The 19,311-nt window shown below is 35.2% G+C and overlaps 1 protein-coding gene across 2 annotated transcripts in view; it reads left to right on the forward strand.

The window, feature by feature from the left end:
* The window catches only part of LOC113235773 (G protein-coupled receptor kinase 1), an 87,969-nt gene extending 74,494 nt beyond the window's left edge, over positions 1 to 13,475 (forward strand). The window contains exons 10-16 of one of the 2 annotated variants that reach the window (XM_026471669.1): positions 5,065 to 5,206; positions 6,163 to 6,337; positions 7,651 to 7,769; positions 9,184 to 9,346; positions 9,797 to 9,965; positions 10,870 to 11,114; positions 11,662 to 13,475. In XM_026471669.1, the coding sequence (XP_026327454.1) occupies positions 5,065 to 5,206; positions 6,163 to 6,337; positions 7,651 to 7,769; positions 9,184 to 9,346; positions 9,797 to 9,965; positions 10,870 to 11,114; positions 11,662 to 11,856 (1,208 nt within the window). In that variant the 3' untranslated portion in view covers positions 11,857 to 13,475. The remainder of the gene's footprint in view (positions 1 to 5,064; positions 5,207 to 6,162; positions 6,338 to 7,650; positions 7,770 to 9,183; positions 9,347 to 9,796; positions 9,966 to 10,869; positions 11,115 to 11,661) is intronic. The other variant, XM_026471670.1, reaches the window with a different exon arrangement.
* The last annotated feature ends 5,836 nt before the right edge of the window (positions 13,476 to 19,311 follow it).

The raw sequence follows: 19,311 nt of genomic DNA on the forward strand, positions 1-19,311 counted from the left end.
TCACATTTAGTTTTATAGTTGATTGAGCTGATTTTTTACGGTTTTTTTAAAAAAATCTCGATTAACTTGAGAAGTCGGGTACAAGAATTCTCGAAACTCAAGAAAAAAAAGTCAGACACCCTAGCTCGTAATAAATGGCATTGTATAAAATTCAATATTGACGTATAAAATTTATTTATAAATAATAAAGGCTGGCTCCATTATACCTGTGTTCAAGTAGTTTTCACTAGAAGCTACATATGGTGCATTTTGGTAAGTTTCCAGTAGAAGCTGAATATGGTGTATTTTTGCGCCTTTCAATTGTTGCAAGCAAAATTAGGCAGTACTGCAATGACATTACAATTTAAATTCAACGTTTTAGCTTTCTCATATTCCTTTACATGTCACTACGTTTAAATAGGTTGACTTGGGACATTTTTTCGTGGTTTTTGTATTAGACCAGTCGTTTTTTTTTTCATTTATTTGTAAGTCAATGTTTTTAACTTAAACTTTAAATCCTTTTTTATGCATATTATATGTTTCATATTTAAAAGTAAGGAAATCACGTAATGTTATGGTTACTTTCAAACATGGAACCCATAATATACATATTAAGTATACATTCAAGTTCAAAGGCAAAAAATGGTATTTTGACTTACTACAACTTACGTGGCAGGTATCGATATACAAAAACAATGTGTCGAATTGACTACGAATAGAAATTTTATGACCTAAAAGATTCTAACGCCAATTTTTTTTTTTCATTTTAAACGCAAGTTTTTTTTTTGCGTACCTTGTTTTTATTATGAATAGAAACATCAGTTCAAATAATCTTTATGCTTCAAACTTTAACATATGACAAATAATAGAAAAGTAATCTTGTAGTCCCAAAAAATATCCTATACCAGTTCGTTGAAAAATCTTATTTACGATCGAAAAGTCGCGTAGTTGCAAAAACAAAAAAGAAGCATATTTGCTTTAACCACTGTGGCTTTACACCAACGATCTTCTCAAATTGCTTTAAGAAATACATAAGTATTGTATTTTAAATTAACTTGGGAGCCCTTATAAAATTATTATTGAGAAACTCCTGTAAAACTCCTCTCCAAATAACCTTACACCTAAACTGTCAAGGTAACCTTGTAATAGATTAGTTAAGTACGATTGGGATGTTCTGTGCTCACAAGTATGTATATGCTTCGAAGAAAAACATCTGATAGTTCAAATGTAGAATGTCACTGCGTAACCTATATCAAATATTAACTTATCTAAGCTGTTACGGTAAATTTTTAATTACAGTAGCGTAATACGCTAACAAAACAATCAACCATTTCCGTAAAATGCAAATAGCTACACGGAGTTTGGAATAATACAATGTTATTTTTACGTAAGTTTTGTTACATGGAAATTCAAATGACATCAATCTACAAATTTATTTGTGACAACAACAAGTTTAGTGGCAGTAGAGTAAGGAACTGTGACACAGAATTTTGGAAAAGTAAAAGTTCTGGTGAAATTACAGGCACATGGGACTTGTCAATTTAGATCAGATCTTTGCGATTTGAAGCTCAGAGTGGCACTGCAACTGCTATGGACACGCGTGTCGCTTACCACCAGGTGCACGACTTGTTCGTCTCGTCACTTAATATCATAAATTCGGAGCTATCGAATTTTTCCGTAATGGAGACAATAATTTTTCACACATTGTCGTTTTAAGAAGGCCATTAAACTCCGGTAGACCACTGAATTTATAAGAGCTACATTTTCTTAATCTCATGCTATGGTGAGCTTTATGAGGCACTTAAACGTGTTTTCATATGATCCCCTAAACCTCTTCCGATGCCAAGGAGCCAATAAAGATCATTTATTGAGATTACAACCGTATTGTCGACGTCTGTGCCACTCTTTTCAACGACTCTGATTATAAATCGAGTTCTTAGGTTTTTACACCTACCTATTGTGGGAAAATTAATTTCTTTTAAAATCTAAATTGCGTATATGTGTTTTTCAAAACAAGCCAACGTTTTTGGCTCTATAAAGGTCGCATGGTCACGGCTGACTCTTATTCGATAGAATACGTCAAGATTCATTTAGTGAGACTACAGTAGAACCTATTTATTCAAGCTTGTTTGTTTTTGGTGTCCTCACAGATATATTCGTATATCCAACCAAAGACGAATGACAAAACTATGGCACGTATAGACAGCTGCACGCTAATTTTAACATCTCGTACAGCGTTTCGGTTGTGCTGATTCAAACACTATATGTATAAAAAGCTTTAATTATTTATCTTTAATTTCGATTTGGTATGCAGACAGTACATAAGTCATTTGTTTCTTGAAATAAGTACCTCTAATCCATTATCATTAATTACACCTTTCTTACCACGGTAAGAGTTATTTTTATTTTCCTGATCTTTCGGAACGGTTACTGTTTAATATAACGTAGGATATAAACTTTTTTTTATACTTTAAAACCACAGTTATACACGTGCATTAGCTTGCACAGGTCATAGTGTCCTTCCCGTATAACCAAAAGGTTGATAAGAAAGGTCACTGAAAAAATAGATACGAGACTGCTTATATGTGTTTCTCCATACGACGAAACCTGTAATTAGTGATAAATATTTATATTCTCTCTTTTATGAAGACTGAGTAAAATGAAATTTGTAGGGTTGCCAGTTTTCATAGTTTTGCCGTTGCTGTCGATAGTTCTATCGACAGATTGTGAAAGAAGATAAAATTTTGCCAAAAATGACTGAATTGTGAATGTTACGACGTTCTAATGATTGCTAATTGCGTTATTGCCTTCTTTATTCTTATTTTGACAGTTTGCCTACTAGTATCGAGATCAATTTTTATTCATATACATTTTAATAAAAATAGCCGGATTTAATTATTTATATTGAATTAAAATGAAAACTTTAAAAAAATGTTTTTTGTTTGTATTTTTCATAAACATGGTTTTAAAAAATTGACAATTCAAAGAAAGTTGTGCTCAGTAATTTCGATGAATAATGGGTCGAGGATGGTTCAAATGAAACAAATTCGGCTATTTATTTTATTGCATAAGCGTGACCTGTAATCGATAGAATATTTATCGACTGAATATTAGCTGCTCGCAAGCGGGTAACACTTGCGCTATGAACTATCATTTTACTTATTTTACGTAAGTCTTGAAATCTATTTCTCTAATTCGCTAATTATGACATAGCAATTGTTGTAAATATATAGCTAGGCATAAACAATAAGAATATTATTGGTGGTATTATTGAAAAATCTATCGAAGGATGACTAGAACGCATTGTGATATTCTATTATACTGCTTACGGCCACCATCAAAATTAATGGCTTCGAGATGGTCACACACAACAATACTAACGCCAATACCTAACGTGACTAGCTAATTGTGGGTTTGAATCACACAAGCGAAGTCGTTGTAGACATTGCCGCGAAGTTATTTGGATACTGCATATAACCGCAGCGGGGTGTCACTTGTGTGATGTATTGATATTTTAGTAGCCATATATCCATTCTCTTTGCTCGTATTTCTAGGGAAGCTATAAAATATTTCTGGTTCACCCAAATCGATAGCACCAAGTAGTAAATGCTCGAATATGAAGGAACAAGTGGTACTGAATTTGTAGGCTCTCGTGTGACACATTGCTAGGTAAACATTTCATGTTAGGTTAGCTTAACTTCTGTAACATTTTGTTGTACATTACATGCACGTTATATAGATAATTGGAAATCTGTTTGTGTGAATAAACTGAATTGAGATACAAGACTTGTCTGTTGATAACGTCATAATCTCAGTACAGAGTACTAAAAAACTGACCTCAAAAGTTCATGGAAATCGGTTACCGGAAATGCGCGAAACCGGATTAATCCCATATTTTGCACCCTTAGAAGTGGCATATTCTCTTCAAATTTAAATGGGATCAATACTGAGGTACACTCTTTCCAACAAAATACGAATCATCTAAATCGGTTCTCAAATTTTAAAAGTTATCGCGTAACATACATACAAAAAAATATACAGTCGGATTTAGAATCTCCTCCTTTTTTGAAGCCAGTTAAAATGAGATTTAACTGTCAGCACACTATTGTAATCATTTAGTGATTTAAGTTAAAATCGAGTTTTAATTTTACTTCTATTTTTTTGACAACATCACATACTTGTGTTTTGGAAATCGGAAACTACGACGGTAACACAAACAGCAAGACCCGTGTGAACAGATCCTTGAAACACATGCCGCGGCTACGTGAGCTAAATCTAACTTAGCTTCCCTCGCGGTGTGCCTTGCGCTATAAATCGGTTTTCTATCGGATACATTTCGGGGAGTGTGCGCAGGACCTTTTCAATTTGGTTCCGCCCTCACCGTTCCTCCTTCGGTCGACTAGAAGGTCCGGAGGCGAATAGGCATTTTTTAGGCAAACGCGTCACATTGTCGCTTAACATCAGGTGAGATTGTTACCAAGCGTGTGTCTATTATATATTTAAAAAAAAGTATTATTTATACTACATAAAAGAAGGTTAGCTGGAAGAAATCCCTTTATGGCATAGGTTCGCCTTTGAACGCCAACGTTATAAATACTTTGTTAAAATTTGTAATTTGTGTTGTACTATAAAGTGTTTACATACATACATACATGAATAATAAAACAACAATGACCGAAATAAATTGTTTATTATTATATTAATGGCTAATACATTACTTTTGACCCTTACATTGGCTGCACGAACTGGCACGGGTAATGGTGTCTGATATCAATATTCTTGTTGCCAGTACCAGAAATTAGTTCTCTGAAATTACGCAACATGGCGAGACGTTTCATATCGAGTTACAAAAAAAGTTTATTTGATAGATTGACAGCAACAATTTTATGATTACCGCTGTATCTTGGGTCCCATACAATCGATTTACATACAATACTTAACCTCTAAAATGAACAGAAAGTATTATGAATATTTAAACAAGTAAACCTAAGACTGTGGTGTTGGTACATTATTAATATAAATATTTATATAGGTATTTATAATCTAAGTAGTAAATCTTTAACTGTACATTGTCTCCATCTCCAGGCCTAGAGCACATGCATAAGCGGCACATAGTGTACCGTGATCTGAAGCCGGCAAACATTCTACTCGACGAGCACGGCCACGTGCGGATATCCGACTTGGGGCTCGCATGCGACTTTTCCAAGAAGAAGCCCCACGCTAGCGTGTAAGTAATTCAACTAGATTTACTCGTCGTCAGCTTGTTAAATTAATTACATCCTTTTTTTACTTAGAAACGGATACACTGTTTAATCTGTGTCCGTGTCACATCGTGATGTTATGCAATGAAACCTTTTACTTCTTGTTTTTAACACATAATGTAAAATAAGTAAAATCCAGCGCTCTCAAAAGATACAAGAGTCGTTTTCAGATTACCTCCAAAAATGTGTCCCTTTCAATAACTTTTATGTTATTACATTAATGCTAAGCATTATTTATTTAATATGATTGCTTGCTTACTTAGTCTGTGTTACACATATAATTACTACTTTACTACGTCACAGTAATAAATAAAAATTTAAAAAGTGGGCAGTTTCTCATTCATGGGGGCCCGTTCTACGTCGCCTTAATTTTAAGAAAAGAAGAAAAAAAATTAAGCACTCGAGGAAATCGCAATATTTCCCGTCGAGGATAAACTCTAATAATTGCACGTCGAATACATACCGTAACTTTCCAATTTATCATAAACAAACATGTTTTCTTGGGAATACAAAATGTGTTTCAATTTTTCTTATCATTAGTGTCAATTTAACTAAAAGCCTCCTAATAACAAAAGTTCATACCGCATCATCTTCACCCTTCGCACACTTGAGAAGGGGCTCCTTTCGGATTGGAGTGTACACAGTGAAGTAACCTGTCTCCGTTTTGTGTGTGGTACAAATTTTTAGGTTTCTAGTTTACGATAGCTCTACTGTTGTCGTTGAGGAGGATTTTATTAGTACCTATATCGTTGCAGAAATATACAAGCTGATATTGTCAATACTCGTAATTTTTAGTTTTTTGAAGTTCCTAGAATTTATAAATACTTTTATTTCAAATCAGAATTTTACAAATTTAAATTAGCTACAAGTGGTGCGGCAAATTCTGGTATTGTCTTTTAGTCTTTTTGTGTTTCTTTTACAGCGGTACACACGGTTACATGGCACCAGAAGTCCTCTCAAAAGGCACAGGCTATGACTCCTCAGCAGATTGGTTCAGTTTCGGTTGCATGCTGTACAAGCTTCTTAAGGGGCACTCGCCATTCCGCCAGCATAAGACCAAGGATAAGCATGAGATCGACCGGATGACTCTTACTATGGTAAATGTCTTTTTGTGATAACAGTATAAGTTATTTGTATTTGTGTTTCCAGACGCTATGTTCGCTTTGTAAAGATGTGAAGAATTTTATATGAAGCCAGAGATGGAAGTAAAAGATCTGGCTTAAACAAAAGAAGTTGCCTTCCGTTATTGCGGTACAATACATAGAAATATATGTGTCCTACGTCTGAGCAAGCATCTCTTCTGAGGGGAATGTAAGGGCATAATTTGCTCAATGAGGAATAATTTCACATGACGGAGCAAGTAATAATTAAACATTATAACTACAAAAATCTTTGGGGAACTTGTCATGGGTTGAATCCGTAATACTTCTCAGTACATATCTCACCTCCGGTGAAACACTGACTTAAGATGAAGTGTGACCCAAAATAGATGTATTAACGTAGTTCAACCACACGGAAAATCGGGTTTTCGACGTTAAAAAATACAAATTCAACTTTTAAAAATTAACAATAAAAACAGAAGTTACTGGTAGTAACTATGAGACCCGAAACACGATTGACTAAACTTTGTTGAAAAAAAAAAAAAAAACACAAAGTTCTGCAAAATTTTTAATTATTTACTACGTTCATCGTCGGAATAATCTGTATCATTCGATTGTTATTAGGCATATTTCAATGAAATTTTCTCTCCCGTATTCCGTAATAAATACGTCAGGAGACTATGAGCTTATTTTACAGTTAGAGAGTAGATTTTGTTCCTAAAAGGCAAATGTTTAAATATCACGCAATAAATTTGCTCTGTTTTTGTGTATAAATTTCGCACCCATCATAGGATAAGTGGAGTTACTTGAAAAATGTTTATTGCTCTATTAGATACAGAAAAATATAACCCACATCCTCTCCAATTGACATAGCTCTATCAACAATATTTTATTTATATTATACAAGAATTGGAGAGGATGTGGTTTATATTTTTCTTTTAAGTTATTTTACATGTCTTTTGCAGTGCGTCCTATAATCACCGTTAGGTATTTTCAAATCCCCAAAGTCTATTCTAAACACATAATACCTTAACGATGAGATTTTAGCACTAGCTCTCTACTACGCCTGGGACAGCCAGATATTGATTTTCAGAAACGTCTTTTACATTTACAAAGCACACTGTGTCTCTTACTGCCAATTATACAGTCAACAGCCGGCTCAGTTTACACATTAAAGTTAAGTTCCACAGTGTAAAACTGAGAATGCCAGTGTGTAGTACTCAAAATGAAGAAATTTTGTACGTGTACCGGTTTGGAATAGACTAATGCCACTAGTACGCGAAACAGAGACAGAATCATGTGTGCAATAGACTTATGACGTATTCCAGAATGTGGAGTTGCCCGATTCGTTCAGCCCCAGCCTCAAGAGTCTGCTTGAGGGGTTACTGCAGAGAGATATTAATAAGCGACTCGGGTGCAAGGGCAGAGGGTAAGTTTTACTCAATTTATGTATTTGCAATGTTATGTTACGAAAATGGTTGTGAACTAAACTTTTGGGTAGGGACTCCTGCTGAATTACGCAACTAAATTGAGCTAGTGGCCAATAACAACACCTAATAATGCAACGCTCATGTTTGGCGTTTCTAATGTATATAATGTATAACACCTAATAATGTATAATATCTCTGACTACGTTGAGAAAAGCGCTAAACAAGCGTCAGCAGCACCATCGTCGCGGTGGCGCTGTCGTGATACACTTTACTCGGCGTCGTGGCGGCGTATTGGTATGAGCGCTGTGCGCGCTGGTGCTGATGCGCTACACGCCTAATGTACTAAATGTAATTAGAATAGAATAAACATTTATTACAACAATTACATTTATTATAATAATTGAATGCTTCAGGTTCAAGCAAGTATTGTATGAATTGTCAGTTTTGTATAAAAATCATATATAATATATAGCGCTTAATTTGAAGGCAATCGCAATATTGTTTGTATCTGAATCACTACACATAATAATGTAAATTTTGATGTTCACGCGGCCTTACGAGGCTAACTTTTCAAAATCTAGCGTGATTCAAAGGCGCATTTTGCACTAGATTTGTTCCTAGCCTAAGACTTAGGGACACATTTATTTACATACACATAATGTCATTCACGTAATGTCATTCACGTAATGTCATTCAGTAGTGTATAGGTAAACGTAAATGGCCCAATGAAAGTTGCTTGATTGTCCAGGTAGGGATGGTAACAAGGAGACCTTGTAAAAAGGTGAAATATAATTCTAGGGTTAGGAGACTTGACACAATAAGTAGAAAAAGCTTAATTTTTAACCCGTTCATGGACAGTACTGAAATACCACTAATACAACTCAAAATATTTCATTACTTTTGCCGTAGAGTGCTTATATTGGTTCAATATAAAATGTTCACTGTAAATCATTGAATTTTGTCAATACGTTGATGATCTTTGGAGAAGCAGTAGGCGGCAACTACACAGAAAGCACTTGGAAACCTGGGATTCACATAGCGAAACGGGGTACATTACGGTAAACACCGTACTGTCCATGAACGAGTTAATATACAATCCAAGAAGTTTGTTGTTGTGTTGTTTATTAAGTATCGGAGGATGTGAAAAGAATGATAAGATTGAAAAAGACGCTACTAGAATTTGAGTTGAAAGAAATATGACTTACGTGCTTTAGTCACTTTTTTTTTAATTTTAAATTTAAAACTGTTTATTACAAATATTACTTGATGTATTATTTCAAAAAATTATGTTGGTTTTTGACGAAATTTCGAAGAGAAAACAACGTCCTATCGACAGATTGATGATGATAATTTTACTCTTCCAGTCTTGTTAATGTTAAAAGTTCTTAAATTGACCACCCATTGCCTGTGTAGTGCGGACGAAGTAAAGGAGCATGTGTTCTTCGCGGGCATCGACTGGCAGCAAGTGTATCATCAGAAATATACACCCCCGCTTATCCCGCCACGCGGCGAGGTCAACGCCGCGGACGCCTTCGACATTGGCAGCTTTGATGAGGAGGACACTAAAGGCATTAAGGTTAGTAATTCTGACGTAAGTTTTTGTTTATCATTATCGATTACTATTAGAACTTCACAATTCTTATTCCACTCGTATTCAGTTTCAGATGATACCTCATAGTTTTTTATTAAAAATTATCCATCCATCTCACTTGACGTCATGACTGTATTATAAATGTGAAAGCGAAACGTTTCGTGCGAAAGCTTGAAATATCCACAACATAGGGGTGAAGTCCCCCGACGATGGAAAGGGGAAGGTGGAATTAAATAGTACAATCGCATAATCGCATTGTTGCGTGGTAACATCAGCAGTCTTTCTTTTTTCTGTGCAGTTGCTGTACCTATCTTGAACAAAACAAAAACAAACACCACAATATTAATTGCAGTATTTCGTTCCTTTAGACTACTTTAGAGAATTAAGCATTGAATTTTGTTGACATTGCCTTTAATTTAAATTACTTACTTCCAGCTAACTGAAGCAGATCAAATGCAATACAAGGACTTCCCTTTGGTGATATCGGAGCGCTGGCAGGCTGAAGTCGCAGAGACCGTGTTCGAAACAATCAATCAGGAGGCGGACAAAATGGAGCAGAAAAGGAAGGCCAAGCAGAAGCAGAAGTTCGACGCAGACGAGAAAGGTGTGAAATTGTTTAACACGCACATTGGTTCAATCAAACTCATTATACCACATCGAATATATAACCAGAAATAGAGACGAAATGTCATTTAATTTGTTTGAAAACTATTCTGCCAAATCATTAAGGTGACAACTGCGTTCTGATTGGCCAGGCTGAATTCGAAACAATTGACGGGTGTCGTCAATTGTTTCACTTCAAAACGACCAGATTAACTTGAGCTTTGTTATAATGGACAAATATGGAAAAATTACATATTTTTTAATATTTAATTATCGACGAAATGTGATTCCGTTTGTCTTGTAATTAGATGTTTTGCTGTTTTTCCCACACCACCGAATGGAACAGCCTTCCATAGTTAGAGATATTATATTTATTACAATAAATACAGATTATTTTTGGAACTTACGGAGACGTACACGCAGGTCATCTGTTGGCGCTGTACGTTCTCTGGTTGTACTATTTCAGCTTTCTAATTTGTGATTTCAGCGCAAAGATAGTAGATATTTAAAAGTGATATAAGGCCCATTTGTCTGATGAAGTGCCAGGGATGGATGGCCCATATTTCGTCTCTATATGAGGTTTATATACTCGATGTTATACTAAAATTATGAATGTTAAAGCATTGATGTTTATTTCTATTTCTGACTCAAGCACGTGTCGAGGTTAGGACGCCTATTATTTAGAAAATTGTGTATATAAAATCTATTTATTTAATAGTGGAGTAAATGTATGTTTCTCACTTAAAATCGGCATATTCAGGACTAATTCAGACATTTAAACATTGAATTCCGACCAGTTTTACATAGACATGCGACGTGTACGTACATGGTACTTTATTTTTTGTATGCGGTTGTTTTATCTCATCTAAGATATTTACAGATAACACGTATTAATATAATTACAGAGTCAGACTGCATCCTGCACGGTTATATCAAAAAACTTGGCGGCCCATTTGCAAGCGCGTGGCAGACACGCTATGCTAAGCTTTACCCGAACCGACTTGAGCTGCATCTTGAGAACAGTGCCAAGCCTGAGATGATCCTTCTTGACACGGTGGAAGATGTGTCCTCCGATCTCGTCTCCGTCAAGGGTGAACAGTGCATCGTACTGCGAACCAGAAACGATACTAAGATTGTGCTTACCAACACGGTAATTTGCCAATGATTTTGCGAAAATCCATGTTATTAAAAATGAAAGTATTATATAATTATATGCTACTGAGTAGCAAAGTAACTTACTTTTATTTTCATTATGTACTTTTTTAATATATGGAAAGTGTAGTAGAAAAACACAAACAATTATGGTGCCTATTATTTTTCTTTTTTTTTATTATATCGAGTGACGGGACAAGCAAGTCCTCAGAGTTTCAAATCGCATAGACCTGTGGGGCACTGTCTTTGCGCCTAATTTGACAAGTCCCATGTGCCTATAGCCTTCAAAACAGGAGTGCTCGTATTACTATTTTTGGTTTGCACCTGTCAATTTCTATTCTAAATTTTTATTTTGTTTCATTACATTTTCTTATATTGTATTTGCAGTGCCCTATCCTATTATTATATGGGTCATGTCACTACACTCTAGTCGTAACACATTTGTAACACCTGACTATGTCATAGGCGGCAGAAATCGGTACGAGGGTAGTACTTCCCAGGACGAACTCTACTGCTACTAAAGTATAATTCACGTGTATTTCCAGGACGAAATCGGGCTAAAGGAGTGGGCGACCTCGCTGCGGTCGGCGCACAAGTGCTCGCAGGAGCTGCTGGCGTCGATGGCGAAGAAGGCGGGCAAGATCTATGGCACAGACGGCGCCAAAGAACTGGGGTTGGCGCGGCCGCCGCCGCCGCAGGCCTCGCCGGCGCTGGCGCGCGCGCCCAACGGGAGCAACTAGCACGAACTTGCGCCCAACAAGGGCGCCAAGATGTTCCGCCGCTCCAAGAGCGCCGCGCAGCTTATCAAGTGAAGTGCGCAGTGCCGTGCGGAACGTGACTCAGTGCCGAGTACCGAGGGTCGAGTGTCGAATGTCGAGCGGCGTGCTCGAGTAGTGCTAGTGTCTCGTGTCCCCGTAGCCGGGCTGGACCGCTCGCGAGTCTCGATTGTGATAGATATTACGTGCTACTACAATACCGCGTCCCTGCGCTCGGGCGCTCGCAGCGCCAAGGACCATAGTGAGTTTAGGACTGCCAATTATTACTAAATGAATGCTGTTCGCATTTTATTGTTGTACGAATTAATGTGATAGGACCCGATCAAACGTAATAAAATGTATGATAATATTTCGTTTACCTACAGTGATTTTCGATTGTGGATAATAATAAACTTTTGTAATCATTTGCACCGATTGAATTTTGTAATTATTAATGTAACATTCTGGATGTTGTATTTAACTTTATAGTAGGTATTGTAAAAATTTAATAACTTATAAATCGAGTAGATAAGTATAGCGATTACTTATGTGTTTTGTGCAATAGGTCAAAAAATAATAAATTTAAAAATGCAAGTAATGGTCGAGTCAAATAATGAAATATTAGTCTTGAAAATTTTGCGCACAATGTTCGTTGTGCGTTTAATTATAGAAGCTTCGACTTGTCGATTTGTATCGTAATTAGAAATTCTAGCACTTCGTTTAAATTTCCGACTATTGCACTCGTAACTCTTTATGTTAGCATTGTATCAGATGGCTCTCTGTGCAATTAATTTATCGATTGACAGTTCCTGTAATGAACTAACACTAGGAACTACATATTTATTTATTGAATGAATTAAATGGTACTTAAGCATACACTACTCAATTTTGTGTTCGGAACCAACTATTAAGTTTCAACATTGTCTATAATATATAAAACCCATGTAAGTAGATCCTTGTAATATTTAGAGGCAATACTTTTCTAACAAACATTTATGTGTGGTGATCAGTAACAATAGTCGTATATGCAATATTTAGAAAAATTTTAAAAGCATGTTCAATATTCATGAATTTATGTGGGAATTTATTTTAAAAACTTAGTATTTATTCCACTGAGAATTTTATTATGGCCTGGCCAAAATGACATTTTGTACGTTGTGTATGTTTTATAATAGCAATGCAAGGTTTCTTTCGTGTTGTTGTCTGATGCAGATTTAGTTTCCTACTGCTCTTTGACCATGGCATATATTAGAATTAATTTTATAAATATTAATGTACAAAGTAATACAATGGAATCTAAGCAATACAAGTAGTTATAATAAATAGATCACATAGCAACTTTTATTATTTACTATATCTAGGAATCATTTATCATGTAGAAATTTAATGGAGGACCTTCTGTATATATTAGCTTAATGCAAATAATATAGGTGAATTTATAATAAGATTATAATTGATATTGCTTTGCTAGTAATTTCTTTTTCATCTGATGTGTAATGGATGTAGGGTAAGCATAATAATTATGGACAATTAAATATGTATTACTATTTAATTATTGTTTTGTAAATGATGTGTATAGTTAGTAAATCAAAATTAGGCGAAAAGATCGATTCAAGATGCGGTAAATTTTGCATAGGTACCTTACATTGTATACATTTCATGTATTTAGTTGAATATATTGATTATAAAGTTTTTCCTCATTGTAAGGGTGAGACTACACTTGTTATCACATATCAGAACCGTATCCATACGGAACATGTGTTTCGTGTACCGTTAGGCGTACCGTTTGAACGCTAGATGTGCGTGCCGACAGGTCCAACCCTTAAATTATCTAGACGATTTTATAATTTGATAGATATTAGAAAAAAAACCTACAAACCTTTTTCTGTAATAGCAATGTTCGGTTTGGAGAATGCTTGATGTTCACACAAAATATACTATAAAAATTATATTAGGTAACTTTTGGTTTACTAATTACGTACACAATGTAATACAAATAATCATTAATCAGTTAATCTAAAGAGAAAAAGAAACCTAGATGCTAGTCAATTGAATTACTACAATAAAAAATTGATTTACTGACAGAAGAAAATGTGTGTAGTAAATATATAACAGTGAGCAGTATTATAGGTTAGGTGTTATTTCTTGATGAAGTTTATCTTATGTGATATATTTTAATTTAAATCTGTTATACAACTCTGCAACTTTGTGACCAAATATTGTAGTTGTGTAAACAGGATGCCACGTATATGGCACAACATCAGGGTTCGAAATGGTCATGATATTTTATTTTCTATGATAATTTGCCTATTTATATCTGGTATCCCTGCTGATTCCTAGTTACGTCTCTTTAATTTTTGACTAAAAATTACAAACAGTGAGAAAACTAAATAAACGCGAAGACAATATGCGACCTTTTCTTAAGATTGACGTTTGACTTTATGATACGTCTCTGATACAAACACAAGGTACGACATTGCTAATGGTAGCATTTTGTTGTTTCAATAAATTTTATAAATATCAAGGTACTTATATCTATACATTTTTAATTCGAACCCTGTGCATCATATTGACCTAAAGTTGTCACTAATTATGATCTACATATAATTTAATTTTTACGGTGCATTTTGTAATTATTTAGACGTTTCTCTATTGGTATTACATTAACAAGGTATTGCGGTTGCGACTATCATACCCAGAAGTCGAAATTGTATATACACTAGAGTGGATAACATCTTCCTCTGAAATCACGGAATTATTGTATTGTATATTGTTCTGTATTTTTGACGTGTAAACAGTTACTAAAGTAGAGGATTTAATTGTAAGTAATTTTTTTTGCTTTTTATTTTTAATCATTCTGGGATTTTAGAGGGAGGTATTGTCCACTTTATATATTACTGCCCATTGCGATCTCTGGTCCTAATACAAGAATAACTTTAAAAAGTGCATGATATGATATTAAACATGCAATAGGGGCCCATGTAATATCCTGTCCAAGAGGGTACAAACTATTCCATGTACAGAGGTGTTAAGCTTTTCGAATCAAGCTGAGAATAATTTAATTATGTTGTCTTTCAATCGTATTTGGTAGATACTTATCTGGTAGGTTTTTAAAAAGCTGCCATTTTTGTAATGGTGAAATATAACAAACCCATAGCATATTGAATATTCTCCAAACTCTTCAAAGACATTGATAGATCCCAATTGGCATTTGAGCACCATGGCGAACAATGACCCGACAGTCATTTGGAGAATCATTCTCTTTAGCGAAACGTAAATACATTGACACACATTGTGTAATTATGACTGCCATTGTGTAAATTGAGTCTTGTTTCACATGTCTATCAACTCTACGTCCTACTAGTGAGCACAAGAGTACTTTTAGGAGACGGTTTAAGTCATAGTAGATCATGGCTCGTTAGGGGTTGAGAAATTTATTTATTTTTATGTTAATTATGTAAGGTCAAAGATCGCCTGATGACGATGGTTTTTTTTTTCTGTCAACCAATTTTGACGTAGCACTACACTGTTTCTATTAATTGATTGTGATGGCTATCAGCGCAACTGTGGTACATTTTTTTTTCACAATATTAATTTCAATGATGCTATGACACCACACATCACTATTGTCACCTTGACGTCGTCTGCGCAGGACCGTGGCAGTCGCATAGTCACACGGTCTGCGGCAGAGTTAATTGGTTCTGAAGATGGTTTTTCGTTCATAGTGTCTTCGTGTTCTGACATCATTTAATTTTTTGTTTACGTAATTGTTTGATCATGTCGGGGTCACCAATATGGCGGGTATTATGCCATACATATATTAATAATGCCGGATTGGATGAATAAGATATTTATTGTAGAGTTATTCACAATGTGAACTGTTCGCAGACAGATGGAAGACTAGCAATAAAAAGTGAATAAATGGTCAAGGGGACAATAGGGATTTGCGCTGCTCATAGTGCGGTGCCACAATACCAAAATACATAATTATTTTGTATTTAAATGCTATTTAAATATATAAAAAAATTAATAATTCAATTTTTTTTATACATGAAAAGCAACCTAATATAAATAAATTGTGTTATGTATTAATGATACTAAATCATTTAAAGTAAAATTAAGGAAGCAAATGTGTGTTTGTTCAAAGAGTTTTTTCGCTAAACAATATGCTGCGCTTTTTTTACGATGTACTCGTATTTTGTTCGCCGTTAAAAGCATCAACTAGACTTAAAAATAATTTAATAGACAGGGTATATTCTCAGCATGCTTTATGTAGTATATATATTTACTATAAATCTCTAGAAACGTTTTAATTTTCTCGTAAAATTGAGCCTAATTGAATAGTGTTCGAAATTTAACAACCAAAATGCCAAAGTGACTAAAATTCTTAACATTCCGATTTGCCAAACTAGTTAATAACGTGTAACAAAGTGCATTTAAGCAAATTGATAAACCTAGTTGTCCGCATTATACAGGTGACTTTAATCGTTTATTGTAAATTTCGCACCATTGATATAAGACTAAATTTGCAATGTTACTTTGCATGCCATGCAGGTGTGGCCAAACTTTATTGCGTTTCTTATTTGTCATGTCATTATTATGATGGATTTTACCAGCTACTTAACGGATTTGATTTATAGGAGAATTGGAGATAACTTTTTGTGATTTTTATGATTTTGTGTAAAGTTTTCAACATTTTTCATTAAGTTTTTTTATGTCGCTAAATAAATGTCAACCTTCATAATTCGGCTTACTAGATTTTTCATGGACCACCATTTTATACAACACCTACAATAACCGACTCCAAAAAGAAGGTTCTTTTAATTGAATGAGGCGTAAAGACTTAAACCGAAACAAACTCCTGCGTTAATTTATAATATATCTTCCTTCCGAGCGTTAGCATACTTGTATACTTCGCATCATGCTATTAATAATAATTAGATCTGCATCAGACCATGTTATATACCTCTGTTAGAAAATATTTTTATTGTGAACCTACATTATGTGTAGTAAATTGTTTATTTAATCAATTTGCCGTTTTATTTGTAACGTGGAATAATTTAAATTAATGATTGTACTAGTTCTATATTAATTACAAAAATTACAATAAATCGATATATTTCAAGATACGTTACTTTTGGCACTTTGTCTATACAAAATGCGAAATAGTGTGGGATGCCGATGATATCCGTTGGTCCATGTCGATGGATCGTTATTTTGGCTGTAGGTATGGAAACTACGCTTACGTTCGGTGTGTGGAATTCATTATTTTTATTTATAATCCACTGTGATTAACAATGGAATACTATCGGTAACCCTTTTAGAAATTACAGGAAATATTTATCGAATTTTTACCAAAATCGTGGAGTCTTTTTTATGATACTAAGTGACTGGAAGAATAAGTCGTGCGCCTAGTGGTAATCGACACGCCTAGTAGTGACGTGCTATCTATGGATACGTGCAGAGGTGAAGGGCGACATGTTTTACACAGCTTAGCGAGATCGTTGGGTTAGTTTAATTAGCTCGTTTAGCCTAGTTCGCGGTATGAACCGAAGTATGAATAGATGCCCCGGCTACGTGAGCTAAGTTAGCGTAGTTTCTTTCACGGGCCTACGCTTCACCATTCAAAACCGGAACGAAGTAATGCTCACATTGCTGCTAGGTTATAGATATATCGACCCCTCCTACGTAAAGTATCGTATGTCGAAATTGCCAAGTTTACGGCGTTTTAAACTTCCGAATTCACTGAAATAAGCATAATACGTGATTTTAGCATTTCTCAGTTTTATTCGGCAAAGCTCGTTATCGGTTAGATGATCACTCTATATGAGTAACGTGTGAATGCAGAATTTTAAAACGCTCCTCTGTAAAGTTGGCAATTTCGACATACGATCCTTTACGTAAGAGGGGTCGATATGTAAAGTGGCAGTAGGTACCTACTTATGACTTCGCTGGACGAACTCTTTCACAAGGAGCTCTACTGCTACTAACATTATGATATCAATACTTTTTATTATGATATCAAGTGACGCGACGAAGAAGTTTGGTGGTAAGTGATACTCCTATCCATAAGGCTTAATTTATATTGCGGCGGAACGGAATGGAAACGAATTTTTGTAACGATATTGTACATAGCGTAATGAACTTTATGGTCAATTGTGTAACGTACAAAGTAGATACGAGCCTAAAACCACGTTACGCGCTTCCGCGGAATCCTCGCGCATGCTCGAGAATGCTGGTGCATTCGCGAGAATTCCGCAGATGCCATCGGCGACGCCTGGTGAACCGCGGGAAGTGGCGCGAAGTTAGGCGCAGTGTGACATCAAACGTAGTATTTACTACAGCCCCAAAGGGCGGGCGCTGGAATGTCTAACAGTTGCAGTGTCACTCAAAATAATGAACTATGTCAATTGTGTGACGTACAAACTAGATACGAGCTAAAAAAACACGCATGGGAAATGTCGCATATAGAGCTTGGAGGACGGAAATGGTTTCCATAGTCTTAAGGTAGGGAGTCGTCTACAAAATATATATGATACTCATCAATGATGATACTACCTTGTCATATAATTGCAAAGATCTTATGAAGCACTGCCACTGAACCTATTGGCCCTGATACAAAGTTGACAAGTCCCATGTGCCTGTAGTTTTACCAGCACCCTTGAAAACTGATACGCAGTTAAGCGCACATTGCTACTTGGCGGCAGAAATAGGTGCCAATACTTCCATGGATGAACTTTTTCAAGAGGAGCTCTACTGTTTCCAAATCTACTAGAAATAATCGAAATCATAATTTCGTCATTCACGTAAAAAACAAAAATTTAATAAATCCCCTTTGATTTACAAAAAGATCATCGACATGATCTAAGTCAATTAACATGTCAGCCTTTCGGACTTTCCTTAGAGGATTGAAAAAAATAAAAGAAGGACTTTCAGATTTCGTGGCGCAAATACCGACTTGACAAAATAGGTATCGGATTGTTATGAACTTGAACGTGAATAATTCCGCAACATGACAAGGGTCAGAAATCATTTTTTGAACTCTGTAAGGTATGTAGGTACCTACCTACTACTGAGACATACAAAAACTCGTAGAATTTTAATTAACCACATTTCCTCGCGACTTTATTCCCCTGCACTAAGACAACTTTTTTTACAATAAGACTTACTTAAGTCTAACTTAAGTAAAAAGGTAGGTTTTCCTGTGTTTTATATCCTAACTAAACATCACCAAGATTTCTAAAAACTGTCATTAAAATCAAAATAAGCCGTAGACCCATGTAGACCTTAGACTATTTTATTTTTTACCATCTTCTAAGCCATAGACGGAGAAAACTTAGCCCTTTTCAATCCGGACACTGGCAGATTTGTCCTCAGTGGGACAGCAGCCAAAACAACAAAAAAAAAAGAAAAGATGGATGTCCTATAACGTTCACACCT

Source organism: Hyposmocoma kahamanoa, unplaced genomic scaffold, assembly GCF_003589595.1.
Source record: "Hyposmocoma kahamanoa isolate Upper Pololo Valley unplaced genomic scaffold, ASM358959v1 88, whole genome shotgun sequence".
In the NCBI taxonomy this organism is placed as follows: domain Eukaryota; kingdom Metazoa; phylum Arthropoda; class Insecta; order Lepidoptera; family Cosmopterigidae; genus Hyposmocoma; species Hyposmocoma kahamanoa.